General features: G+C 39.4%; 2 protein-coding genes across 4 annotated transcripts in view; one reads left to right on the forward strand and one right to left on the reverse strand.

Annotated features, from left to right (window-relative positions):
* Positions 1-7,175, forward strand: part of LOC121367429 — a 31,870-nt gene extending 24,695 nt beyond the window's left edge. For all 3 annotated transcript variants that reach the window (XM_041491594.1, XM_041491595.1, XM_041491596.1), the window contains 3 exons: positions 948-1,046; positions 3,858-3,906; positions 4,702-7,175. In XM_041491594.1, the coding sequence (XP_041347528.1) occupies positions 948-1,046; positions 3,858-3,906; positions 4,702-6,776 (2,223 nt within the window). In that variant the 3' untranslated portion in view covers positions 6,777-7,175. The remainder of the gene's footprint in view (positions 1-947; positions 1,047-3,857; positions 3,907-4,701) is intronic.
* A 4,574-nt stretch (positions 7,176-11,749) lies between these two features.
* On the reverse strand, positions 11,750-26,483 carry LOC121367431. Its single transcript, XM_041491597.1, has 3 exons — positions 26,347-26,483; positions 23,517-23,620; positions 11,750-15,577 (listed from the first exon to the last, which is right to left on the reverse strand). The coding sequence occupies exons 2-3, from the start codon at positions 23,608-23,610 to the stop codon at positions 15,057-15,059; spliced, it is 615 nt and encodes a 204-aa protein (XP_041347531.1). The 5' UTR covers positions 23,611-23,620; positions 26,347-26,483; the 3' UTR covers positions 11,750-15,056.
* Positions 26,484-27,158: the final 675 nt, after the last annotated feature.

A 27,158-nucleotide genomic window follows, 5' to 3' on the forward strand; every position in this document is an offset into this window, starting at 1 on the left:
TGATTTTTTCACTCCATGTCCACTTTAGTGTGGAATTGCCCTAAACTGTTATTGACAAATTGGTTATTCTTTCCAGTAAATAGTAAGGGTTGGGGTTTTTTCAATCCATATACAGTTAGTAGCATATAACACAGAATTCTGTGAAAATGTTTAGAACTGAATTTTTAGCCCTGCATTTTTGCTTACTGTATAATGTGAATAAAGTTCTTAAAGTAAATTTAGTTGCCCTAATAAAACATTGATGCACTTTGAGCAAGTGGATTCCAAGAAGTAACTGTTGACCCACCTGCCATTGAAAGCAGTTTGAAGCAAACTGAAAGATTTTAGTACATGTACACCAACAACAGAAACTTTGTAATGTAACAGGAGTGTCTCCATATGACTGTTACGTTCAGGGCTGTATTAAGGTTTCAGTGCTATCTGAAAACGGTTCCTCTTTAACGAAATGCTTACACTCACATCCTAAAAATTATTTCAAGTTCCTGAAAAGTTTTCCAGAGTTATTGTCCAATGTCATTTTCATTCCTGTCATTGGTTAGTCAAGATCTCAGCATTTGGTTTACTGCTTTCGGTGTAGGTAATAATTTATTAGTAGGAATAGTTTGGCATATGTAACAATAATGCATGTCAAATCGACCGAAGAGCTCAGAGTGTAATATCGGCATACTTTGACCGACTTCGGCTATCCGAAACACAGAAATTTTAATTTACAGTTTTGATTCTCAATACATGTGTCTTCTGACTAATACAGTAAACTAAAATGTGTTAAAATTAGTTTGATGCTGACAAGATAATCTACTGGCCAAAAGGCAAGTGTTTTGCAAATTTAAATCGCCATAACAGAATTTCACTTGCAGTATATATGTTGCCAGCCATGTGAGCGTATTAACCAGCCAGTATGCTTTCTTATATTAAAGTGATAACATACATTTGTGTTTGTATTGCAGAATGACAGTGGTTCTGTTGATGCGTTGAGACAGATTGTGACAAAGTGCTACCAGTATTTGGGTCGTGCTGATCTTTTGAAACCAGAACACAAGCCAGAGGTGAACTTATATCCTACTCTGCAAGATTTAAAAATCAGTTTCCTGTAATTCTTGTAATTTTTAATAGGGTGGTTCTAAAAAGTATTAGATTGTTTTTAACATTATGACTACTGCAGGGGAGATATCTCACCCGACGCCACGCCAGTTGACATGCCCCAATTCATATTTCCCACTGTTTTGCACATGACACTCACCGGAAATAATAATAGAACACAGGAAATATATTAATTCAGAGTAGAGCAGCTTTAGTTCTTCGTTTTCCATGGAAAATATCTGGGAATGTTTAGTTTAAAAAGTGGTTTTAAAAGATCCCTTGCTGCTAATTGGAGTAGTCCATGAAGTGGCGACAACAGATTTTCTCTCTCAATATCTGTGTGGTCCTTAATGTCCGACACCATATAACCGTAATTAAAATGTGTTGAGCATGTCGTTAAATAAAACATTTCCATTGATATCAAATTTTGTCTAATCTGTAGGAACCATTACAGATAAGATCTTTCGTGACATTTGATATGCATTTTTATAATGGGTTGTTAAAGCCCAACAATCAAGTTTCAATTATAATTTATCACAAACATCACTGAGAAATAGGTCAGTCTGAGTAATAGAGGTGACTACACTGTACTTAGTTGCCATCACTAAGACAGGCCTTTCCCCAGGATTTTTTTAAGGCGCTTACATATTTAGCATCATTATAAGACAAAAATCAAGCCAAAAGAAGTGGGGTAGTGGGTTGAAAACAGCCTTCAATCCATCAAATCATGTTGGGGTTTTTTGGGGGGTTTTGGGGTGGGGTGGGGGGTGGGGGTAAAACTTTAAAAAAAATAACCCATCAATTCCCCACCCCCAACAATTTCATAATTTGGGCCATGTTGTTGCTGTTGATTTCAGCGTCATGTTAAATGCTTGTTGGGATTTCTGCTTGTAAAATACCTAAGCTAAGAATGTTGACGTCACAGTATATTCATTTATAAAAAAATAAAAAAAAGGTAATAAAATAAAATTTTACGGTCTTTTTAAAATCCAGCTACCTTATTAAATGTCACCTCACAGTTTTACAAATATATATCTAGCATTGTCTAACAAATATGATTATTGTAAACTAATTCAGTGTACGTGTAACTACAATTTGTATAAATACTGCATGTTCATTTCCCGCGATCACAATCTGCATGCGTGCTCACGACCATAGGTACAAAATTAACAAAGACAAAGGAAATAACCGAAACTGCAGTTAGGTATTCATTGATGCAAACAACTATTGCTTTTCTACAAATTTACATCAAGATTTACTTCTGTGTCACTGTACTGTTTAATGTCCGCAACGATGTCTCTTGACACGTGGGTGTCAGCTGACTCTGAAGCGTGACGTATATTACGCCAAGAGCTTTCCTCAGTTCAGCCAACGAACGTACTTCCTAATGTTCGCGAACTATTTGATTGGTGTCTGTCGTGTCCATTTGGTTTAACGTGAAGCACACAAACCAGTGTAGCGAACGTTTTGTTTTCGCTCGGTCTGGCTGAACTCAGCCCTTGGGATAACCTGTACCACGTGACCAGCACAAGCCCGCCGACAATTAAAACGGTGCGATCAATGGACCTCAAAGTGAACATCTAAAGAATTGCAGAGATACCAAATGGAAGTGTGATAATGTGTGGTGAATGACGTTACGGATCACAGCTCCATTGTTTTGTATACATGTTACAAATTAAGCCGACACGGTCCTGCAGTTAAGGCGCTTACCAGACATGAAGGCGCTTACTTGGCTGGCTAAGGGAGCACAGGCCGTGTCGGCTTATCGCTCTAGGGAAACCCCTGTAAGAGATAGGTCAGTCTGAATAATAGAGGTGACTACATTGTACTTAGTTGCCATCACTAGAGATAGGTCAGTCTGAGTAATATAGGTGACTACATTGTACTTAGTTGCCATCACTGGAGATAGGTCAGTCTGAGTAATAGAGGTGACTACATTGTACTTAGTTGCCTTCACTGGAGATAGGTCAGTCTGATTAATAGAGCCGACTACACTGTACTTAGTTGCCATCACTGGAGATAGGTCAGTCTGATTAATAGAGCCGACTACACTACTTAGTTGCCATCACTAGACATAGGTCAGTCTGATTAATAGAGGTGACTACACTGTACTTAGTTGCCATCACTAAGAGATCGGTCAGTCTGATTAATAGAGGTGACTACATTGTACTTGGTTTCCATCACTAGAGATAGGTCAGTCTGATTAATAGAGCCGACTACACTGTACTTAGTTGCCATCACTAGAGATAGGTCAGTCTGATTAATAGAGGTGACTACACTGTACTTAGTGTCCATCACTAGAGATAGGTCAGTCTGATTAATAGAGGCGACTACACTGTACTTAGTTGTCATCACTGAGAGATAGGTCAGTCTGAGTAATAGAGGTGACTACACTGTACTTAGTTTCCATCACTAGAGATAGGTCAGTCTGAGTAATAGAAGTGACTACACTGTACTTAGTTGCCATCACTAAGAGATAGGTCAGTCTGATTAATAGAGGTGACTACATTGTACTTAGTGTCCATCACTAGAGATAGGTCAGTCTGATTAATAGAAGTGACTACACTGTACTTAGTTGCCATCACTAAGAGATAGGTCAGTCTGATTAATAGAGGTGACTACATTGTACTTAGTGTCCATCACTAGAGATAGGTCAGTCTGATTAATAGAGGTGACTACATTGTACTTAGTGCTTTAACATTTGTTTTATTTTTAGATAGATGCATCCTTGAGTGTACATTTGATTTATTATTTTTATGGGTGTTTTTTTTTTTCAGATGGATGAATCTTGTCAGCTGGAAACATGTGAATCAAACAGAATTGAAGGTATGTTTAATTTCTTTCTTTCTTTCTTAAATATGGTAATTATGTAATTAGCATACATGAATATTGGTTGTGATTGCATTTTGCTTTTTAGAATCTGCTGTCTGCTGTTGAATGCAGAAGTCAAGTTAAGTTTCTTTTTCTTTTCATGAACGTCTTGGGTCAGGCTTTAATCTAGAATTCAAAAAATAGCTGAAGTGACTTCTCCCTTCCCAGAAGAAAGGGGTGAAGTTTGATAATAAAAAAACAAAAAACAAAACACAGGCAAAGTGATCATTTATCGGTACATTTCATAACATTTTTCCAGTTTCCACAAAGACAGTGGGTTTCCTCTCTCAGTACCTGTGTGGTCCGTAACCATATGTCTGACCCATATAACCGCAAATAAAATGTGTTGAGTGCGTCCTTCTTGATGTCATTTCATTTTTGAAATTGGATTAAGTCCAGAATATTACAGCGACTTCAAATTCTTACTACTGCTAATAACTCGGCGACGTAGCTGACTTTCAGCGAAAATAAATGCTAATTTCGCCGGCAAGATTAGGGCCTGTAGGGTAATGGTCACTCAGTTGAAAGCTGAAAGATGTTGCCGTCACATGACTGGAACCGGTGGAAGAGGATGCATAAACAATTTAAGTAATTGCATTGGTTGTTGGGATGTTCAGACCTGTGTGCTGTACTAGAATAAAATGCCATTGAGGTCAGGTTATAAATGTTCCGACTTGAAAATGTGTAAGCTGCTAGTGAACCGTAGAAATGTCTTGTTCTTGTGTATGAATGTTTGATTTCTCCTTACAGAAAATGAGGAGCATGCTCAGGCTGTGGATGAGCTGATGGACTTGGAGGTTGAGGAAATAGTAGAGAGTGATGCCAGCGACAGCAGCGATGATGAGATTGTCATTTACAGTGAGGAGAGCGACATTGATGAAATTAATCTGGAGGTGCAGACCACAACCACTGGACCAATGTACCTTATAGGAAACAGTAAAAACTTTAAATCTCATTTTGAAGTTAAAACTAATCCACCCAAGCCTAAACTTCTAGGACCTAAATGTGCCCGAAGACTGTCTGCAGTGCAGCAAGCATCTACAAAACTGCATACATCTCCAGTACTGCATCCATCTACTGTACCACGCACACTAACTAAGATTGAATTTTTAAATACTCTTGGGTTAAAGACAACAAGCCAGCATGAACGAGATGAGATGGTCATAAAGAAAGAAGTCAACATTAATTGTGATGTTTTGTCTGTTGATGAGTTTGACCAGCATCAAATTTGTTCGCCGAGGTCGTCGAGAACGTTAATATCTCAAATGAGTCGTGATCTGGAGAATTGTCCGAGGAAACGACTCAGCTTCAGTGCATTGGAGTATGGCCACTGCGAAGGAGACCAGCTCGAGGACTGCACGTCGCAGATACAAGGCTGTCTTCTTCGCATCCCATTCAGCTCTCACCTCGGGATGAGGCTCAAGAAACACATGCGGGGGGAGAATACTCTGAACATCATCTACAACCCTGCTGAATACTGCGGCACCGCGCCCAGGCCGGAGTTTACCGACAAGCTCCGAATTCGACCGCAGGACTTCCCAGTGACATTCAAACGGAGGAAACGGGGTATTCCAAAACACTCACATGAAATAAAATTCTCTAAGGCGGACAAGAAAAAGTTCCTGATACGCGTCAAAACGGGTCTAACTGAACGCAGTCGGCGGTTGAAGAGATTGATGAAAAACTGTAAAGTGGTGCTGAACCGCGTGACGGACGACGAAATAAAACAGTGGGCCAAGCCCATGTTTCACGACAACACTGTGTGGACTATAGATGACGATATTTCTATTGTTGCTGTGGACATTCCGATGTCAAACATCAACCGACAGTCCACGCAGCAGCAGCAGAGTTTGAGCCGTGTGTACAGACCACCTTTAGGACGCACTATGTTAAATCCTGCAGTCATGAAGCCGGTGCTTGGCAATGTACTTGCCGACAGACGAATGCAATGCTTAATGTCCGAACCGAGACCATGTTTTTTGGTGAAGAAAGTGGAAAAACAGTTTAACGCAAACAACGGGGACACATCGTCAAAGATGGTGTATGTACCTGTCTCACAACACATATCGATGCCAGTCAGCAAAGCTGAAAGTTTGGTGGCAAGGAGTGAAAATGAAAATGCTCCCATTGGTCTGAATCAGGTACAAGGTAGCAATAGGAGGAAGCAAAACTTCCAGGTGCGACAAGATCTTGATGATGATGGCATTTCCCATAGAAAACTGCATGGTAATCATGAGGCTGAGAATAAGATAAATCTCCTGAAAAACAAGTTGCAGAGTGATACTTTTCAGCCATATCAATCCACACTGCCTAAATCGTACGAGAAGCTGCAGAGTGCACTGAAAAATGTGTTGGTGAAAACATCCGGTGCTGTTCAGGGTATTAACCACATGAATGGTGATCACAGTGTATTGAGTGCTGCTAGTACATGTCAAAATAACTCTCGGACTATGTCGCCCAGTGATAGGACAAGTCACATAAATCATCTGGCGGCAGAAGTTGACGATGATCTGCCGAATGAATCAAGTCACAGTCTGAAGATCTCTTCGGTGTACAGTTTGAAGACGAGTCCTAGTACAATTATTCGCAAAGAGCTTGGCAGAATTGGCTGCATTTCTTCTTCCATCGACGACGACCATGACTGGCCACAGAAAGTGGTCAAAGGTGATCAGTGTAAAGCATCTGTTGTGTCGAACTCCAGTGTGAAACTCTCCAATTGTACAAGTCCTGTTTTACCCATCATAGACAAACGTCCTGTTAGTGATGATGACGACGATGACTGCATTTGTGTTGGTGAAATTATTACAATAGATGATGATGACTGATTTATGACTGCCAGTCTATAAGCATGTGTGTTATATGTAACTTAATAAGGCTGTAGTTTTGTTTTAGGCAAACTAAAACAGCTGGGACCATCTTTATTGTAGTTTTATGAATATGAAAAAAACCCAACTACAATAAGTTACCTCAATTTACATTATTTGTCAGTATTGCTTAACCTAATGTTAAGTTACAAGAGATTTATTGCCTTTCAACACTTTAAACTTCTTTTGAGGTGGGCATAATTTATTAAAAATTAGGACAAAGTAAAACCATAATTAACTTAAAGGGACACACCCTAGTTTTCACAAATAAAATTGCAATTTACTTGCCGTTTATTATTTAGAATATACATTTCCATTCACCTGAAGTGTTTTTTGGTAATCCTGGTGTTTGTAATACCACAAAATACATTTTTCGTATTTCTGAAAAACGGACACACGTTTGAAAAAAAACCGTGGAGCAGACAAGGTCTAATCTATTTTTAGACGGGATATTTCCATTTCAATGTCACAGACGTTGGTATACCACGTGACTGTTATCATTTTGGTTCGGTTTGTTTTCTCGTGCACGGTTCGCGCAATCAACATCCGATTTGTTGTTCATTTGTGAGATTTTTCTTCACAGTTCGTGAACATTTTCAGTAACAATAAAGTTCTCAGACAAGTAAGTATCTCAATACAAAACGTTACAAACCCTTAAAACCAATAATTTTGCCAAGTCCTATGATATCTGGAGAGGGGATACAACCAGGACAGAACAGTTGGAACAGGAGAGGTGAAAAGAACGCACCCCAAGTCTGTGAAATTTGTGGTGACATAGGCATTGTTGTGCTTCTACTGGTGACATCAGAATACAAACTTTCAAAATTATTTTAAGCAATTGGGACATGGGGATTCCCATGGTATTTATCGATATAAGACCTGCTTTTTCACTCCATTTGATAAAAACTTGATCTAAGTGTGTTACAGGTTTGTAGATTAACCAAATTATAATTTATTTTCGCTGGATGGAACTAGGGTGTGTGGCTTTAATGAAAAATTAGGGTTTTTTGTTTAACGACACCACTAGAGCACATGAATTAATCATTGGCTGTTGGATGTAAAATATTTAGTAATTTTGACATATAGTCTTCGAGCAAACCCACATTTTTCCATATGCACTTTCCCACAGACAGAACAGCACATACCTTGGCCTTTGATATATCGGTCTTGGTGCACAAGTTGGGACAGGGGGAAAAAAACAATCCGAGAATGGGTGCACTGAGGTAATTCAATCCTTCATCGAAAACATATCAGTCGAGCTCTTCGAAACATTTTGAATATTCTTTACTTTAAGAAATGTTATAAATAATAAAAAAATCTGTTGTTTAACTTTGAACTTTGAAGGCCAGTTTGAACTTGATATGCAAGCCTAATAAGCAATGTGCTTTCTTCCTATCTATTAACACCCCCATGCCATCAGACATTTCTAAATAAAAATGAAATATGCAAATCTGTAAATAAGTATTTGGGAGAATTTACAAAACAATTTCAACTCGAGCTGAATTATGTAATCTAATCTTTAAACTTTAAAGAACATGTTGCCCCTGAAATAGCTGTAAATAGAAGTTTGTTCATTTGAGTTGGAGACGAAAGAATGTTTTAATGTCATGGAATATTAAACTGTGTTCAGACTGAACAGCAACTTGGAGCATATAGTAGTAATAATATCCATTGAAAGAATTGTCGGTGGGAAACTGATGTTATTCGTATTGGATAACGTCACTAAATATCCTTGGTCTTTTGAATCCGTAGATTTCAAGATGGTTCTTTACAAATTTCTTAATTTATAAACGTGTGTATGTATGCAAGTGATTTTTTTATACAGCACAAGAATTGTGTATCCTACGCTCATTATATGTGTGTGTATGTGTGTGGTGATATGAAGCTGCATGTGTTTTCTTGGAACCCTGTTCATCAAGATTAATGCCAGGGCTTGGCGTTATGTAGGGGATAAGCCCAGTGTGATTTGCTGTTACAAACAGCAGTAAAACCACAGATATACGTTGGCAAATCAGAGAAAACAGCAGGTTATCCCCATTATAATTCAGCTGTTTCTTGGAAATTGTTTTATTTTTATACAGACAACACCAGCTGTTGACACCATTAGGTAACAGGAGTCGGGGTAACCGAACTGTTGTAATTTTAGATGTTTAGTCAGCTCTCACATATGGACAAGAGCTTAATTAAAGAATATATGATGTTCTCTACTTGCTTTAAAAATGATTCAACATTAACAAATTATCTATGTAATGTGTAAGCTTGAGAAATTGTCTTCATGTCATTTATTTATTAATTTATATATATATATATAAACACTCCATTTTTTTTGCTCAAGTTATGACCTGGTTCAACTTCAAAAATGTGCGAGTGGCAAAATACAGGTTTTCCCAACTGAAAGTTTAGTAGAGATCCAATTGGATTTGTTATAAATGTATTGAATTGGAATTTGTCACATGTAGGGAACCCAAGCCCCGACATTCATTTTGATGAACATGTTCAAGCTTTAAGTTCCCTTGTATATTTAATTTATTTTATATTTGTTTGCATTTGATATTTTGTGACATTTTAGATTGTAAGCTTATACGATGGAATGTTATTCATCCATCAGCAGTAGTTTCCCCTAGACTCCGGTCAAGGTTATGTGGTAATACACAACTTTATTCTATTTGTTATAATATACGACTAAGAGTAAAATAATGGATATGGAAGGTTGTGTTTTTTTATTTACAGACACACTTAAAAGAAAACCATTCAAATTTTAAGGCCATAATAGGGCAGCTTGAAAGTGGAATTTTAGGCTTTAGATTGGAACCCTAAAAAGGCAATTGAAATAATTTTTGAAAAATTAAATACCATTGACCACAAATTTGTTCCAATGACCAAAGTTGTTCGAGGGTTTTTTTGTTATGTTTTAACCAGTGACATATAATGTTCCATATTGAGTTCATCCTACATATTGAACACCAGCATACCATTTGGGGATTCTTGAGCTTGAAAATACACTTAACATTTTCATCAGTAATGGGAAATTCATTACTTCAGTGGCCGAATGAAGCTTAAAGCCTTATTATGGGAGTTTTCTGCTCAAGACTGGAGAGCTAATGTCTATGCATATTTCACAGTTACTGTGTTAGATATGTATGGAAGAAATGGTTTTTAATAAAAGAGTTACCTACTCTCAGCAAAACGTTTTGTGTGCATAATTGAAAGGAACGATCACATAGCAGTTGTCCTCCTCTCACAAATCACATCCTATAAAATAATATATACAGTATGTATCTCTTCAGCAACCACTTAGATGATAAGCACGTCCAGCATTTTAAAATGTTAAGAAACAAAATGGCCACCAACACTGGCCAGTTAACGTCCAAGTCATTCTTTTGGGTTAAATCGTCAGGGCACATGAAGATTTTTTATTCCTCTGGGGCCTAATTTACTAAACTCTCGTAACTTTGCGATATCGCAGTGCAATGCTAAAAGACTTGCAAAGAGGATGCTTTGTTGTCTAGCAGAGCCTAAGAGAGCTTTGTGAATTAGGTCCCCAGGTTAACTAGCACACTTGCCCATTTGACAAGTTGATTAATCTTAGAATGTATATCAACTGGTATATTAAGAAATGTAGCGAATGTGATGAGTTGGAAGATGCATTGAAATTGGAACACATGTATATTTTGTTCCAATCTAGACCATACATCACTACTTGTCACTTCTGGAATGTATCTCAATGACATGTCATGTTTAAAACTAACACGAGTTCATACAAAACATTTTAATCTTCTCTACAAATCATGTGAATGTGCCTGGTTCTATTATTATTTGGATGTATTCATTGTTTGTGTAAAATAACATTTTACTTTTTGATAATCACCAAGTACATGTTGACTAAAGTAGATTGCAATAAATTTAAACAAGAAATATTTGGAATGTGCGAGTGTGTGATGCAATTGAATAAAGACTTTTATCTTGCTATGGATGAAACAGACATTTTGCTCGTGTTCTTTTCAATTATTAAATAAAACATTCACTTTCCTTTAAAAATGAACTTAATTGTCAAAGCATTTGTGGACAGTTTGTTCAGTGTACACGGCAGTAGGGGTGTTCATGAGGCAGATCTAAAATTGCAACACCGAATAATACACCATGTGACGAGTGGCCAGTGTATTGAACAAGTGGAAGCAAGTAAAATAGGTTTTTATGCAATGGCGTCCAGTGCACTCAGGGGCCTAGTTTGGGATTTTCAGGTGGTACGCAGACTTTTTTTGGCAATGGAATAAAACGCTATTGGCTGTGTTTTTACATCATATATTTTAATTTTTAAAAAACCTAAATATTTGCATATATGGAACCTAGGCCCCTGGCGTCTCTACCCCTGAAGTCTGAAGATACTACATTCACCTGCACCATCTTCCCACACCTACGGTTGTCAGGTAAATGCTGACTAACCAGCATGAGTAATACTAAAATTCTTATTTTTTAAATTTCCTGAACCAGGTTTTTTAAATATTAAAAGGCTATAGTAACCAGATTATTTATGGTTCTTAAGCATGCAGATAAATTGTGTGCAATCAGTAGAAATTGGTATTAGTCGTCTTAATACCATTGGACAATATTGCCATATATGTAATGTATGGTAGTGTACACTGAATACTGTAGCTGGTATTTTTAAACGACTTGTCCCTCCCTGAATGATGTAGGTGCCTAGTCCTTTAAGCCTCCGAGTGGGTCACAATGACCAAATTTACAAACATGTCTCTCCATGTGCCAAGGAAGCCTTCCACAAACTTTGGTTGGAATTTGTAAAGTAGTTTTGCAGAAGAAGGCGACAATGTGAACATTTTACACAACAAACAAAAATGGATTACAATAGGTCACTCCAAACAAACAAAAAGCTATATTAAACACTTATGACTAAACAAAGAATATGAGAACATTCAAAAGATCTTTTTTTTAATTCTTTATAAAGGAATTTATAGAACGTGTATTTTACATCATCAAACAATTATTAAATGTAAAAGTAAAAAAAAAGAACACAAACATATATACATGTGTAACAGTTTAAAATATAATATTGTATAAGACTTTATCACAACTTTAAAATAAAAATTCCAAAACATGCAGATCTTTAAAAATGTGGCTGAAACGACTAGTTTGTATTACAAAATAAAACTTATTTTAAAAAAATCAGTTATAGCCCCAACTTTTTTTTTTCAAGGATGTTTCTGCCATTTTTTTTCTTGTTCTGATCCCATATGGTAAACTTGTAATATTAAATATGAGATATGCCAACTTACAATAAATAAAGAGGTTTTTAATGAAGACCTTCAGTATATGAAGGGTATCACAATAGAGGCGAGTATCATTAAGAGAAGAAAATGTACTCTTACAAAGGCATAAAACATTGTATTAATTTATGATTGAAAAGTAATACTACGATTAATGTAGCTAAACGGTAAATATACATGAAGAGTATATTGTAATTTATGAATTTAAAAACATTTTACATTTAAAGAGTTAATTTCCGGACTTTTATCCACATGGGGTGCAAGCACACTGCTGGACACGCATCTCGGCGATCTCAACTCTATACAGGAGAGGGAATAGTGGCTAATGAGGAAGTCGAGATAGTGGACTTAAACCTCTCCAATGAGGAATTAACAGTCGCTGTGTGGGAGATCGGTACCGGGTTGCAAACCCAGCAGTGGCCACCAGCCTTGGCTTAACAACTGGTAAAGGCTGGTTATACAAACAGATTACAATAATATATATAGGTAGCAGGGCACAATATTTCACGAGAACTACTGTTCTGTTCGCGTGTCAGTTGCACAACTTTAAAATCATGAGAACCGCCAATCGGTTACATGGTGAACAATTACATTCTAAAATTAAAAGTACCATATATCAGTAATGAAAGTGAAAATCAGTTTATGTTTTTAAAAAATTTGAACCACCAATGTAGCACAGAACCTTTGTTCAAGTGCTTTAGGATCAGGTAGGCCTAACTCATCGGTTATGAGAACTATATTCATGTAACTGAACAATCGGTTACCCAAGTAAAACTTATGTGAACTAATTTCCGGTTACTTAAATGTTTAAATCTTGTCCTCTGCAGCAGGGCTTGAACTTAATGATGACAACTGCCATCATTGCAATACAAGTGGCGTCGTGGACGGCACTTTTGTGCTGCTGGATAAAAATGACTGCCGTCTGTGAAGCTCTTCAACAATGTCAAAATGTATACACAATTCTGTACATTTGAAATGGACTGCTTACAACCAAAATAACCTTTCAGTCATGTTTGTATGCAGTGAAAGTCACTTTGAAACAAATTAATAAAGGGAGGCTAACATTATTTTGCCAAGAGTACCAAATTGTTACATTCAAACTTTGCTTAATATTGCACAACACACTTTAATAATAATTTAATATTTAAAAAAAAAAGTATTGGGCACAAATGATTATAATCACATCAACAATGTTTCGTTGTTTCACTGCACTTGAATTAGCAGTCTTAATAAAAAAAAAGTATGACCTTGCAATTTTCAGTGTATTCTGTTAATATAAATAACAGGTATTTGAGAATTTTCAGCTGAGATTTATGCATGCCAGCCCTGGCATTCTAAATGTCCACCTATGGTTTAAAAATAAAAGAAAGATAGAGGTTTTTTAGTCTGACGGAAATTATTAATACAATCATAATTATAAAGAGGTCTCATTTTGTTGTGTAACATTCCAAAACGTGTCCCCAAACTGCATGATTGTGGGTGCGTTTTTGACAATGTTCACACCCATCTGACCACACCCAAGCAGGAGTTGGTGAATATCACGCATACATTTATGGAAACTATTAGGGGTGTCTCGATGCATTACGATACTACTGCCGACAATACATGATACCCTTTAATGTGTATTGATTCCTATTTTTATTATGTATCGATTTCTATATTAATTCCATATTCATTTACTAACACCAATTTGTACTTTATAACAAATTATTTCCCATCAAAAAAAGAGAAAGACTGGAAAAAGAATTTGTGCCTGTTTATGTCAATGCGTCTATGACGTGGTACTTCTACATTAAAACTGTTTAATCAACTTTTAATTGTTTTCAGATTTATTTCTCATTTATAAATCTTCACCTAAGCTTCCACTTTTAGTTTTATGGGGAAAACATCATAAATTAGGTATAGCGATACGTATCGTAACATGGGCTATGTATCGTTATGCGTACTAAGTATCGTATCGTGAGACAGGTGTATCGTTATGCGTACTACGTATCGTGAGACAGGTGTATCGTGACACCTCCAGAAACTATACTCATCAAACCTTACACAAATTCTCATTTCAATCATGGTTTAGCTATTCAATTTTTCCATAAAATTAGCTTGCTTGAAAACTACCCAAACTGGTTTTGTCACAAGTGAAACCGGTGCATGAATACCAAGCCTCATTACAGCCAAACTGTTGGCACTCCTGGTGAAAAACCAAATGTTTTTTTTTTTTAAATAACTCCATAGCTATCACCTAGCTTAAGAATGTACATCATATTACAAATAATTAGCCTTCAAACATGGATCTATGCAAAAACAAGAAGCAAACTCTTTTGTGAGAGGGTACACAAGGGAGCGAACTGTATACTGCTACCAATACTCTTTCCATTTAGAACTGTTGCAGTTAATTTTAGTTAATTAATGCAGAATTTTACAATTTGATGTGTTTATCATTCCTTGTCATCTAACAGTTCTTATACCTGGTCATAATTTCCCCAGATTACCAATATTCAAGTTGTTTCAATCATTTCATTCACCTGCCATTTATTAGTGAATCTTCATGACTTCCTCAGAATACCAATATAACAGATGTCTGAATCATATCCTTCATCTACTAGTTATTAGAAAATCTGAGAATATTAATATTCAAGTTGTCTTAACAATGTCCTTCACCTTCCAGTTATTGGTAAATCTTGATGATTTCCTCAGATTACCAATATTCAAATTGTTTCAATCATGTCCTTTACTCAATTCTCAAAATGCAGATCATCTTGCAATGGCAATTTAGTACAAATAATTACAATTTAAGTAAATCCTTGATGATAAAAATTATGTTTCAGATCAATTTTGTAACAGCTTTTTGCAAGGACACTGCCAATTTCTGTTACGAATTTTGAGGGCTGTTCACCTTTTTAAGTACATGTTCCTGATTTCCTTCGAAAAATTGGTAACACCATTATTCACATCATGTCCTTCACCTTCTAACTGCCTCATTATAAGATGGTGGCAGTTCCTCTGGGGCATCTTCCAATGGATTAATATGCATCCCCGACTGTCCACCCCTTTGAGAACCTCCACCCCTTTGTAGCCCCCCACCACCGTACCTATTGACTTGAGGCTCGTTCCCACCAGTATAACCTGAAATGTTTACACTGGGTGCCGATTCGTAGCCTACAAAGTGCTGCTCTGTCTGGATGTGAGTTGGTACCATGGAGTACGGCAGACCTGGGTGTTCTGATGCTGGGTTCACCACTTCACCAAATGTACTGGAGGACTGCATCGCCGACGAGTTCAAGTCCTGTGCCGCTGTAACTTGGTAACCCTCGCCGCCACCCCACTTGTTCCCCACACACGCAGGATGGGAAGAGCTAGACACCTCCGAGTTGTAGCAGTCCCCGCAGAGAAACAAAACAACGGCAGACAAAACAAGGAACACCGTGACAGACACCACTACTGTGATGGCTAAAATGTGGCTATAGGAAGTGATGGAATATTCTGAAAAAAACCTCCAGATGTATGAAAATATAATTTATTACAGTGATCTTTTTTAAAAGACTTTTTAACAACATTTATGGCCAAACATGAAATGCACTTAAATATTTAAATCATATACAAAAAATGTTGGGTCATTTTTCTTTTTCTTTTTGCTAGTGGCTCTTTCAGAGGTGTCTAATTTATTTTAATTCATTATAATTGGGTGATTTGTAAAATTGTAAAATTCAACCCATGCACTTAGTGAAAGAAGGACAGGAATGTTATATTTAAGGATTTACACCAAACACATTTAATTAGGGCTATATGGAAGAAAGGAAATGTTTTATTCAACGATGCACTCAACACATTGTATTTACGGTTGTCACAAGTCAAGAGTAATCAGAGCAGAATGTGATTTGAAAGTAATTATTTGTACATTTACTATACTATGTTTATTAGTACACATGTGGTATTTTTAGTTGTACATATGAAGTTTATAGTATAATACTTATTATCAATTATACGGTAATACAGGCTGTACAGTTGAGAGAAATGGAATAGATTAGTCATAGCTTGGATCGTGAAACTAAAGGTTTCTTGGTATGGGATTAATTAGGCAAGGTAGGAATTTGTATTGTTGTAGCTTGTAGCAGGAGTGAGTGGTTGGTAACTGAAAAGCTGACTGTGTGAATAAAAGAGATGACTTAGTTATTGTTTGGGGCAGTATGATTTATTTTTGAAAGAGAATAGTGAACAAGATTTGTGCAAGTTGGACAGAAGTTTATGAAAGACTTTGGCGTTTATAGTTCAGGTTAATGCTTAACCGTAAGTAATTAAATACTTGATATTTAGTATGTATTGTTATTTTGTGATGGTTATAAAATATAATTGTATTATGTTAAAGTGTAGTAGTATGGTAATGACATATTAATTTTATAAAGATGTGGATAATGAATGTTTAGTATAACTTGTATAATGTGAACATTGAGTAAAGAGATGAAGTTGGTTGGTATATAAAGTGTATGGAATAATAAGGTGTTACAGCATAGTAATTAAGTGTATCTTGGTTACAGCACTGTAAGAGGTATCTGTTATAACTGGTACAGCAGTAGTGTCTACTGAGAGATGTAGAGGTGGCTTGCCTGTGTGAAGATGTATCCAGAGATGTCGAGATGGCTTGCCTGAATGAAGATGTGGCTGATAGTTGAGCTTGTGGAGGTTTGGTGAATTCATGGAGGAGTGGTACACGAGAGAGTGCAGTGTGGCGGTAATGTGGAAATGAAGTTCCATGTGTGGGCTATTTATTAGCCATGTTCGGGTAACATAAAAACAACGGATTGTTGTTTTGTAATATTATTATTATATTGTGCAAGTATAATAATGGAGGTGTGGTGAATTCGGAAGGTGAAGAGAAGGATGAGTTGTGTAATTAGTTCATAACTGTATTAGTTAACAACGTGCTCATGTATGTGTTGAAACATTAGCAGTGATAGTTGTTAATTGGAAGAAAGTGGTATGTGCAATACAGCTTAATTAGTTAATATAACTAAGTGACTTTGGGTGTTATAAAAGAACTGTTTTAATGAAGATATATGAAGTCATAAGTGGACACTGATATTTTATTTTGAATACGTAATATTTTAAATATTACGTGGTGCTATATGTGTGATGTGACATATACTTAAGACACTGAGTAGTATTTGTGTGTAGTTAATATTGATTAGTGTGGTGATCATCTGTACTAAGATGGTGACTGGTGAAATTAGTTAAATGTGTGATGGAGAGAAAGGTTAGGGTGTGATTTGCATAATGATTGAAATGTGTGAGTGTATATGATTATTATTAGCTGATGTAAATAAATGTAGCAAACTTATATTGGTTTTATGTGTTGTTTCTTTTAGTTATCTAATCACTTGTGACAACGGTTATATGACGTCAGACATATGATTAAGGACCACACAGATACTGAGGGAGGAAACCCACTGTCACCACTTCATGGGCTACTCTTTTCGATAGTACATAACATGGCCTTTGTTAAGTCAGTTGTAGAGCACTGGCTGGAACAAGAAATGGCCCAATGGGCCCACCGACGGGAATTGATCCTAGATGGATCATGCATCAGGCGAGCGCTGTACCACTGAGCTACGTCCCGCCCTAGGGCTATATGGTGTCAGATATATGGAAGATCCTAGATGGATCATGCATCAGGCGAGCGCTGTACCACTGAGCTACGTCCCGCCCTAGGGCTATATGGTGTCAGATATATGGAAGATCCTAGATGGATCATGCATCAGGCGAGCGCTGTACCACTGAGCTACGTCCCGCCCTAGGGCATATGGTGTCAGATATATGGAAGATCCTAGATGGATCATGCATCAGGCGAGCGCTGTACCACTGAGCTACGTCCCGCCCTAGGGCTATATGGTGTCAGATATATGGAAGATCCTAGATGGATCATGCATCAGGCGAGCGCTGTACCACTGAGCTACGTCCCGCCCTAGGGCATATGGTGTAAGATATATGGAAGATCCTAGATGGATCATGCATCAGGCGAGCGCTGTACCACTGAGCTACGTCCCGCCCTAGGGCTATATGGTGTCAGATCCTAGATGGATCATGCATCAGGCGAGCGCTGTACCACTGAGCTACGTCCCGCCCTAGGGCTATATGGTGTCAGATCCTAGATGGATCATGCATCAGGCGAGCGCTGTACCACTGAGCTACGTCCCGCCCTAGGGCTATATGGTGTCAGATATATGGAAGATCCTAGATGGATCATGCATCAGGCGAGCGCTGTACCACTGAGCTACGTCCCGCCCTAGGGCATATGGTGTCAGATATATGGAAGATCCTAGATGGATCATGCATCAGGCGAGCGCTGTACCACTGAGCTACGTCCCGCCCTAGGGCTATATGGTGTCAGATCCTAGATGGATCATGCATCAGGCGAGCGCTGTACCACTGAGCTACGTCCCGCCCTAGGGCTATATGGTGTAAGATCCTAGATGGATCATGCATCAGGCGAGCGCTGTACCACTGAGCTACGTCCCGCCCTAGGGCTATATGGTGTCAGATATATGGAAGATCCTAGATGGATCATGCATCAGGCGAGCGCTGTACCACTGAGCTACGTCCCGCCCTAGGGCTATATGGTGTCAGATATATGGAAGATCCCAGATGGATCATGCATCAGGCGAGCGCTGTACCACTGAGCTACGTCCCGCCCTAGGGCATATGGTGTCAGATATATGGAAGATCCTAGATGGATCATGCATCAGGCGAGCGCTGTACCACTGAGCTACGTCCCGCCCTAGGGCTATATGGTGTCAGATATATGGAAGATCCTAGATGGATCATGCATCAGGCGAGCGCTGTACCACTGAGCTACGTCCCGCCCTAGGGCTATATGGTGTCAGATATATGGAAGATCCTAGATGGATCATGCATCAGGCGAGAGCTGTACCACTGAGCTACGTCCCGCCCTAGGGCTATATGGTGTCAGATATATGGAAGATCCTAGATGGATCATGCATCTGGCGAGCGCTGTACCACTGAGCTACGTCCCGCCCTAGGGCTATATGGTGTCAGTTATATGGAAGATCCTAGATGGATCATGCATCAGGCGAGCGCTGTACCACTGAGCTACGTCCCGCCCTAGGGCTATATGGTGTCAGATATATGGAAGATCCTAGATGGATCATGCATCAGGCGAGCGCTGTACCACTGAGCTACGTCCCGCCCTAGGGCTATATGGTGTCAGATATATGGAAGATCCTAGATGGATCATGCATCAGGCGAGCGCTGTACCACTGAGCTACGTCCCGCCCTAGGGCTATATGGTGTCAGATATATCGAAGATCCTAGATGGATCATGCATCAGGCGAGCGCTGTACCACTGAGCTACGTCCCGCCCTAGGGCTATATGGTGTCAGATATATGGAAGATCCTAGATGGATCATGCATCAGGCGAGCGCTGTACCACTGAGCTACGTCCCGCCCTAGGGCTATATGGTGTCAGATATATGGAAGATCCTAGATGGATCATGCATCAGGCGAGCGCTGTACCACTGAGCTACGTCCCGCCCTAGGGCTATATGGTGTCAGATATATGGAAGATCCTAGATGGATCATGCATCAGGCGAGCGCTGTACCACTGAGCTACGTCCCGCCCTAGGGCATATGGTGTCAGATATATGGAAGATCCTAGATGGATCATGCATCAGGCGAGCGCTGTACCACTGAGCTACGTCCCGCCCTAGGGCTATATGGTGTCAGATATATGGAAGATCCTAGATGGATCATGCATCAGGCGAGCGCTGTACCACTGAGCTACGTCCCGCCCTAGGGCATATGGTGTAAGATATATGGAAGATCCTAGATGGATCATGCATCAGGCGAGCGCTGTACCACTGAGCTACGTCCCGCCCTAGGGCTATATGGTGTCAGATCCTAGATGGATCATGCATCAGGCGAGCGCTGTACCACTGAGCTACGTCCCGCCCTAGGGCTATATGGTGTCAGATCCTAGATGGATCATGCATCAGGCGAGCGCTGTACCACTGAGCTACGTCCCGCCCTAGGGCTATATGGTGTCAGATATATGGAAGATCCTAGATGGATCATGCATCAGGCGAGCGCTGTACCACTGAGCTACGTCCCGCCCTAGGGCATATGGTGTCAGATATATGGAAGATCCTAGATGGATCATGCATCAGGCGAGCGCTGTACCACTGAGCTACGTCCTGCCCTAGGGCTATATGGTGTCAGATCCTAGATGGATCATGCATCAGGCGAGCGCTGTACCACTGAGCTACGTCCCGCCCTAGGGCTATATGGTGTCAGATCCTAGATGGATCATGCATCAGGCGAGCGCTGTACCACTGAGCTACGTCCCGCCCTAGGGCTATATGGTGTCAGATATATGGAAGATCCTAGATGGATCATGCATCAGGCGAGCGCTGTACCACTGAGCTACGTCCCGCCCTAGGGCTATATGGTGTCAGATATATGGAAGATCCCAGATGGATCATGCATCAGGCGAGCGCTGTACCACTGAGCTACGTCCCGCCCTAGGGCATATGGTGTCAGATATATGGAAGATCCTAGATGGATCATGCATCAGGCGAGCGCTGTACCACTGAGCTACGTCCCGCCCTAGGGCTATATGGTGTCAGATATATGGAAGATCCTAGATGGATCATGCATCAGGCGAGCGCTGTACCACTGAGCTACGTCCCGCCCTAGGGCTATATGGTGTCAGATATATGGAAGATCCTAGATGGATCATGCATCAGGCGAGAGCTGTACCACTGAGCTACGTCCCGCCCTAGGGCTATATGGTGTCAGATATATGGAAGATCCTAGATGGATCATGCATCAGGCGAGCGCTGTACCACTGAGCTACGTCCCGCCCTAGGGCTATATGGTGTCAGTTATATGGAAGATCCTAGATGGATCATGCATCAGGCGAGCGCTGTACCACTGAGCTACGTCCCGCCCTAGGGCTATATGGTGTCAGATATATGGAAGATCCTAGATGGATCATGCATCAGGCGAGCGCTGTACCACTGAGCTACGTCCCGCCCTAGGGCTATATGGTGTCAGATATATGGAAGATCCTAGATGGATCATGCATCAGGCGAGCGCTGTACCACTGAGCTACGTCCCGCCCTAGGGCTATATGGTGTCAGATATATGGAAGATCCTAGATGGATCATGCATCAGGCGAGCGCTGTACCACTGAGCTACGTCCCGCCCTAGGACTATATGGTGTCAGATATATGGAAGATCCTAGATGGATCATGCATCAGGCGAGCGCTGTACCACTGAGCTACGTCCCGCCCTAGGGCTATATGGTGTCAGATATATGGAAGATCCTAGATGGATCATGCATCAGGCGAGCGCTGTACCACTGAGCTACGTCCCGCCCTAGGGCTATATGGTGTCAGATATATGGAAGATCCTAGATGGATCATGCATCAGGCGAGCGCTGTACCACTGAGCTACGTCCCGCCCTAGGGCATATGGTGTCAGATATATGGAAGATCCTAGATGGATCATGCATCAGGCGAGCGCTGTACCACTGAGCTACGTCCCGCCCTAGGGCTATATGGTGTCAGATCCTAGATGGATCATGCATCAGGCGAGCGCTGTACCACTGAGCTACGTCCCGCCCTAGGGCTATATGGTGTCAGATCCTAGATGGATCATGCATCAGGCGAGCGCTGTACCACTGAGCTACGTCCCGCCCTAGGGCTATATGGTGTCAGATATATGGAAGATCCTAGATGGATCATGCATCAGGCGAGCGCTGTACCACTGAGCTACGTCCCGCCCTAGGGCATATGGTGTCAGATATATGGAAGATCCTAGATGGATCATGCATCAGGCGAGCGCTGTACCACTGAGCTACGTCCCGCCCTAGGGCTATATGGTGTCAGATCCTAGATGGATCATGCATCAGGCGAGCGCTGTACCACTGAGCTACGTCCCGCCCTAGGGCTATATGGTGTCAGATATATGGAAGATCCTAGATGGATCATGCATCAGGCGAGCGCTGTACCACTGAGCTACGTCCCGCCCTAGGGCTATATGGTGTCAGATATATGGAAGATCCTAGATGGATCATGCATCAGGCGAGCGCTGTACCACTGAGCTACGTCCCGCCCTAGGGCATATGGTGTCAGATATATGGAAGATCCTAGATGGATCATGCATCAGGCGAGCGCTGTACCACTGAGCTACGTCCCGCCCTAGGGCTATATGGTGTCAGATCCTAGATGGATCATGCATCAGGCGAGCGCTGTACCACTGAGCTACGTCCCGCCCTAGGGCTATATGGTGTCAGTTATATGGAAGATCCTAGATGGATCATGCATCAGGCGAGCGCTGTACCACTGAGCTACGTCCCGCCCTAGGGCTATATGGTGTCAGTTATATGGAAGATCCTAGATGGATCATGCATCAGGCGAGCGCTGTACCACTGAGCTACGTCCCGCCCTAGGGCTATATGGTGTCAGATCCTAGATGGATCATGCATCAGGCGAGCGCTGTACCACTGAGCTATGTCCCGCCCTAGGGCTATATGGTGTCAGATATATGGAAGATCCTAGATGGATCATGCATCAGGCGAGCGCTGTACCACTGAGCTACGTCCCGCCCTAGGGCTATATGGTATCATATATATGGAAGACAGATAATGAGAGGAAACCCATTGCCACCATTCAATGGGCTACTCTTTCTGATAGCAGCAAGGGATGTTTTATATGCAGCATCCCACAGAGAGGATAGTACATACCACAGCCCTTGTTACAACTGTTACACCAGTTGTGGAGCATTGTCTGGAACAAAGAATAGCCCAATGGGCCCACCGATGGGGATCGATCCATGACTGACTGCGTGTCAGTCGAGCTCTTTACCACTGGGTTACATCCCACCCCATTGCACTTAGTGATGTGCTGTTACCTAATATTTCATGGAGGATCACCTTACCTTCTTCATTCTTCTGGGAGGATCCATAACTGGCTCAACAAAGGCCATGGTTTGTGCTATCCTGCCTGTGGGAAGTGCAAATAAAAGATCCCATGCTGCTAATCGGAAAGAGTAGCCCATGAAGTGGCGACAGCGGGTTTCCTCTCAAAATCTGTGTGGTCCTTAACCATATGTCTGACGCCATATAACCATAAATAAAATGTGTTGAGTGCGTCATTAAATAAAACATTTCTTTCTTTCTTCTGGGAGGTTTTTTGGCAAATCTATATATACATAACTAATGTGGTATAGAATTTATAAAATTATGCCATAAATGTGACTGAACATTGTATATTTTCAAAGCCAATAACACAGCTTTAAAACAATTATTATTCTAAATATTATTTAAATAATATAATTAATCAACTAATTTTTCCACTGTATACATATATATATATATATACAATTATATTTTTAATGCAGTATGTACCTGTAGTTTGAATGCTTGCACTCTCAACAAGTAGAGGTAGAAGCAAAACATCAAAAACAACTTTAAAAAGGAAATTCCTGGTGGCAACGGTCATAACTGTGGATCTGAAAGAATTTTAAAAACAGAAATATATTTCTCAAAGTACCATGTTCTCATATTCAATATTGTGTAAAATTTTGAATAATAAAGTTGCTCCATGTGTGTAAAATGTCATATTCAAGATGTATTTCAGTTGGTGATATCACATTATATATGACAGTTGTATGATATGTGATAACATGTTTTTGTCAAAAAACTGCACTTTTCAATTATTTGCAGAACACAATAAGTAAGCAACACTAAACATAGCAGGTCCAACTAGGCGATAAAACAAGAGAAGAGAATGTTTTGAAGGTGAGAAAGAAAAGGAATGGAAGAGAGGGAACAGGTGGGAAAAAGGGGGAGAAACACACAAACACAAACACACCACTCACACACATACACCACTCTCTCACACACAGACACACACACACACACCACTCACACACACATACACCACTCACACACAGACACACACACACTCTCTCTCTCTCTCTCTCTCTCTCACACACACACACTCACCCCCCATTTCGACTGGTTTCGTAGATGATGTACAATTCATGTATCAGACAGCAGACCACACACATACACAGTACACATTTTCAATACATGTACCAATATGAAATGTATTTCAGGCCCATATGCAGATGGGGGCGGAGGGGGTGCAATGGGTGTGTACACATACCCCAAAATTACCAACGGTCCACATTTTTTTCTAAAAGTCTGTGGAATCAGATTTAGAAAAAAAAGTTTTTGTATTTTGGACACAGTTGCTGGCTACCTTTTGGTCGTTGTTAATTACATACATCCATCTCTAGCTGTCCCTGATAACACAAAGGCCTAACAGAGGAGGGCTAGAGAACACTCAAGTTAGGGACCTCGGTCATATTACAAAAATGTAAACATAAAGAGACACGCCCTAGTTACATCTAGTTGTTAACCATTACAGCGTTGTTTTTCGCTATTAATCCCATTTTTTTTGCACTTTACTTACATCATTCACCTGAAGTGCTTTTTGGTAATCCTGGTAATCCTGATGTTTGTAAAACCACGAAATGCATTTTTTTTTTTTTTTAACAAGCCGCGTGCACTCGAGAAAAAAACGTTAAGCAAGCGAGGTCCAATCTATTTTTAGAGCGAATCTTCCTGTGTAAATGTCACAGATGTTGGTATACCACGTGACTGTTATCATTTTGGTTCGGTTTGTTTTCTCGTGCACGGTTCGCGCAATCAACATCCGATTTGTTGTCGTTTGCTTGTTGTTCATTTGTGAGATTTTTCTTCACAGTTCATGAACATTTTCAGTAACAATAAAGTTCAGACAAGTAAGTGTCTCAATACAAAACGTTACAAACCCTTAAAACCAATAATTTTGCTAAGTCTTGCGATATCTGGAGAGGGGATACAACCAGGACAGAACAGTTGGAACATGTCCAGGAGAGGTGAAAGGAATGCACCCAAAGTCTGTGCGCACTCTGTGAAATTTGTCGTGATGTAGGCATTGTTGTGCTTCGAGCGACATCTACCGGTGACATCAGAATACTAACTTTCAAAATTATTTCAAGCAATTGGGACATGGGGATTCCCATGGTATTTATCGATATAAAACCTGCTTTTTCACTCCATTTGATAAAAACGTGATCTAAGTGTTACAGGTTTGTAGATTAACCAAATTATAATTTATTTTCGCTGGATGGAACTAGGGTGTGCGGCTTTAAAGGGACATTCCTGAGTTTGCTGCAATTTTTAAGATGTTATCGACAAACAGAGACTTTTTAATGATTGTAATTACATATCAAATATATTTTTCTGCATAAAATATTAGTGGCTGTATATTAAACGTGTTTCTGATCATTCTAATAATTGTACTGGGTTAAATTTCATTTTATTGCCTAAAAAAAAAAAAATTCGTTCGTACGAATTTATATGATGACAAAATCCAGTTTGGGCTTCTTACAAATATTAAGACAACCAGAAACACATTGAATATACAGACTTGGATATTCTAAATAGGAAAAATATATTTAATATGTAAGTTTAATTGTAAAAATATTTTATTAGTCGGAAACATCCAATAGAAGATACAAATCATTTCATTCTCCACTGTCCCCTATACAATGAACAAAGAAACAATTTCATGTCAAACTATTTACATCTAAATTATAAGAAGATTCTAATGGGAAATTCAGAATTTAGTGAAAAAGAAAATGATTTTTTTTATTAAAACAACTTTAAAATACATAACTGCTACTAAACGTTTCTGCCAAAGTTTACACTAATGTTTTGGCTAGAAATTCCCAAAACCAAAGAAAAATATTTGGTTTTCTATTTGCTATACCTACACCTTTCACTCTATCCCCTTCTTTTCTTCCTCCTTTAAATCTACTATAGTCTGTGGTATCTAAACATGTATCCGCATGTAAATTGTAGGGAGAAGTCTAAGCCTGTTGACCAATCCCAGTAGGCCCTATGTTGTTTTGGCAAATAAATATTGTTTAAACCAAACATCTTACAATGCAGCAAACTCAGGAATGTTTTCCTTTAAGTGTACAACCAGATATGTTAACGTTTTCAGCCAGAAATATTTATTTAATATTACAAAACGTTTCTACCAATGATCAAGTGGTTTGTTAACATAATAACAATAATAACAATTCAACTCAGTTGTAACGTTAAAAGTTGGCCACCTTCAAATTAATCTCAAACTGTAGCCTTTAGGCCTATCTTCAGTAATTGACAGTCACATACTTACAAACTAGATTAACCGCACAATCTGTTTAAATGGAGATGTTTCAAAATCATCTTGACATAAATGTAACTCGTAACCAGTATTTCACAAGCACTACTAAAATAGCTTTAGAACCCGGACATATTGCAAATCCAGGGAAATAACTCTAATATCTAGTTATCCTGAGCAAAAAATGTCATATACCGTACACATTCTAAAGTAAACTGGCCACGAGTCAGAAAACTTTATATAACTATCAGGGTTTTAACACTATACTAGGATTGGATTTTTTTTTCAAATTATAAAGATTAGCTATTGAACTTTTTTAAGGTGTCATTCGTTTCAACATTTGGGCCTACTGAGTTTACTCCCTTCTCAGGCTTCTGGATCTTTGCAATATAATAATAATTTTTTTAAAAATATTTTCACTATACCCAGTCGAAATGTACCATGCCCAAACAAAACATACCCATTCTTGGTCAAAATATAGCTATACTAAAACGTAGCAACCAAAAACGATGTCAATAAAAACAACAAAACAAAAAAACATACACTTTTTACGTCATTTCACTTTATTTAAGAAAAATAATATAATTCAATACAACACAATTGGACATCCAGTAGCAAATACAGAAAATCCAAATGAAGTGACTCACACTAGAACAGTTAGAAATATATTTAATGTATTACACAATGAACTTAATTTTAAAAACACCTCATCCTTGTATGCTTGATCAATAAGTTGAACTGTGGAAGTGGGGGTGTGGTGAGTACAGGGGGACATTTGGTTCCGAGTACTACTGGTATCAAATTAGCAACAGGGGCGGGACGTAGCC

This window comes from Gigantopelta aegis, chromosome 3 (assembly GCF_016097555.1).
Source record: "Gigantopelta aegis isolate Gae_Host chromosome 3, Gae_host_genome, whole genome shotgun sequence".
NCBI lineage: Eukaryota > Metazoa > Mollusca > Gastropoda > Neomphalida > Peltospiridae > Gigantopelta > Gigantopelta aegis.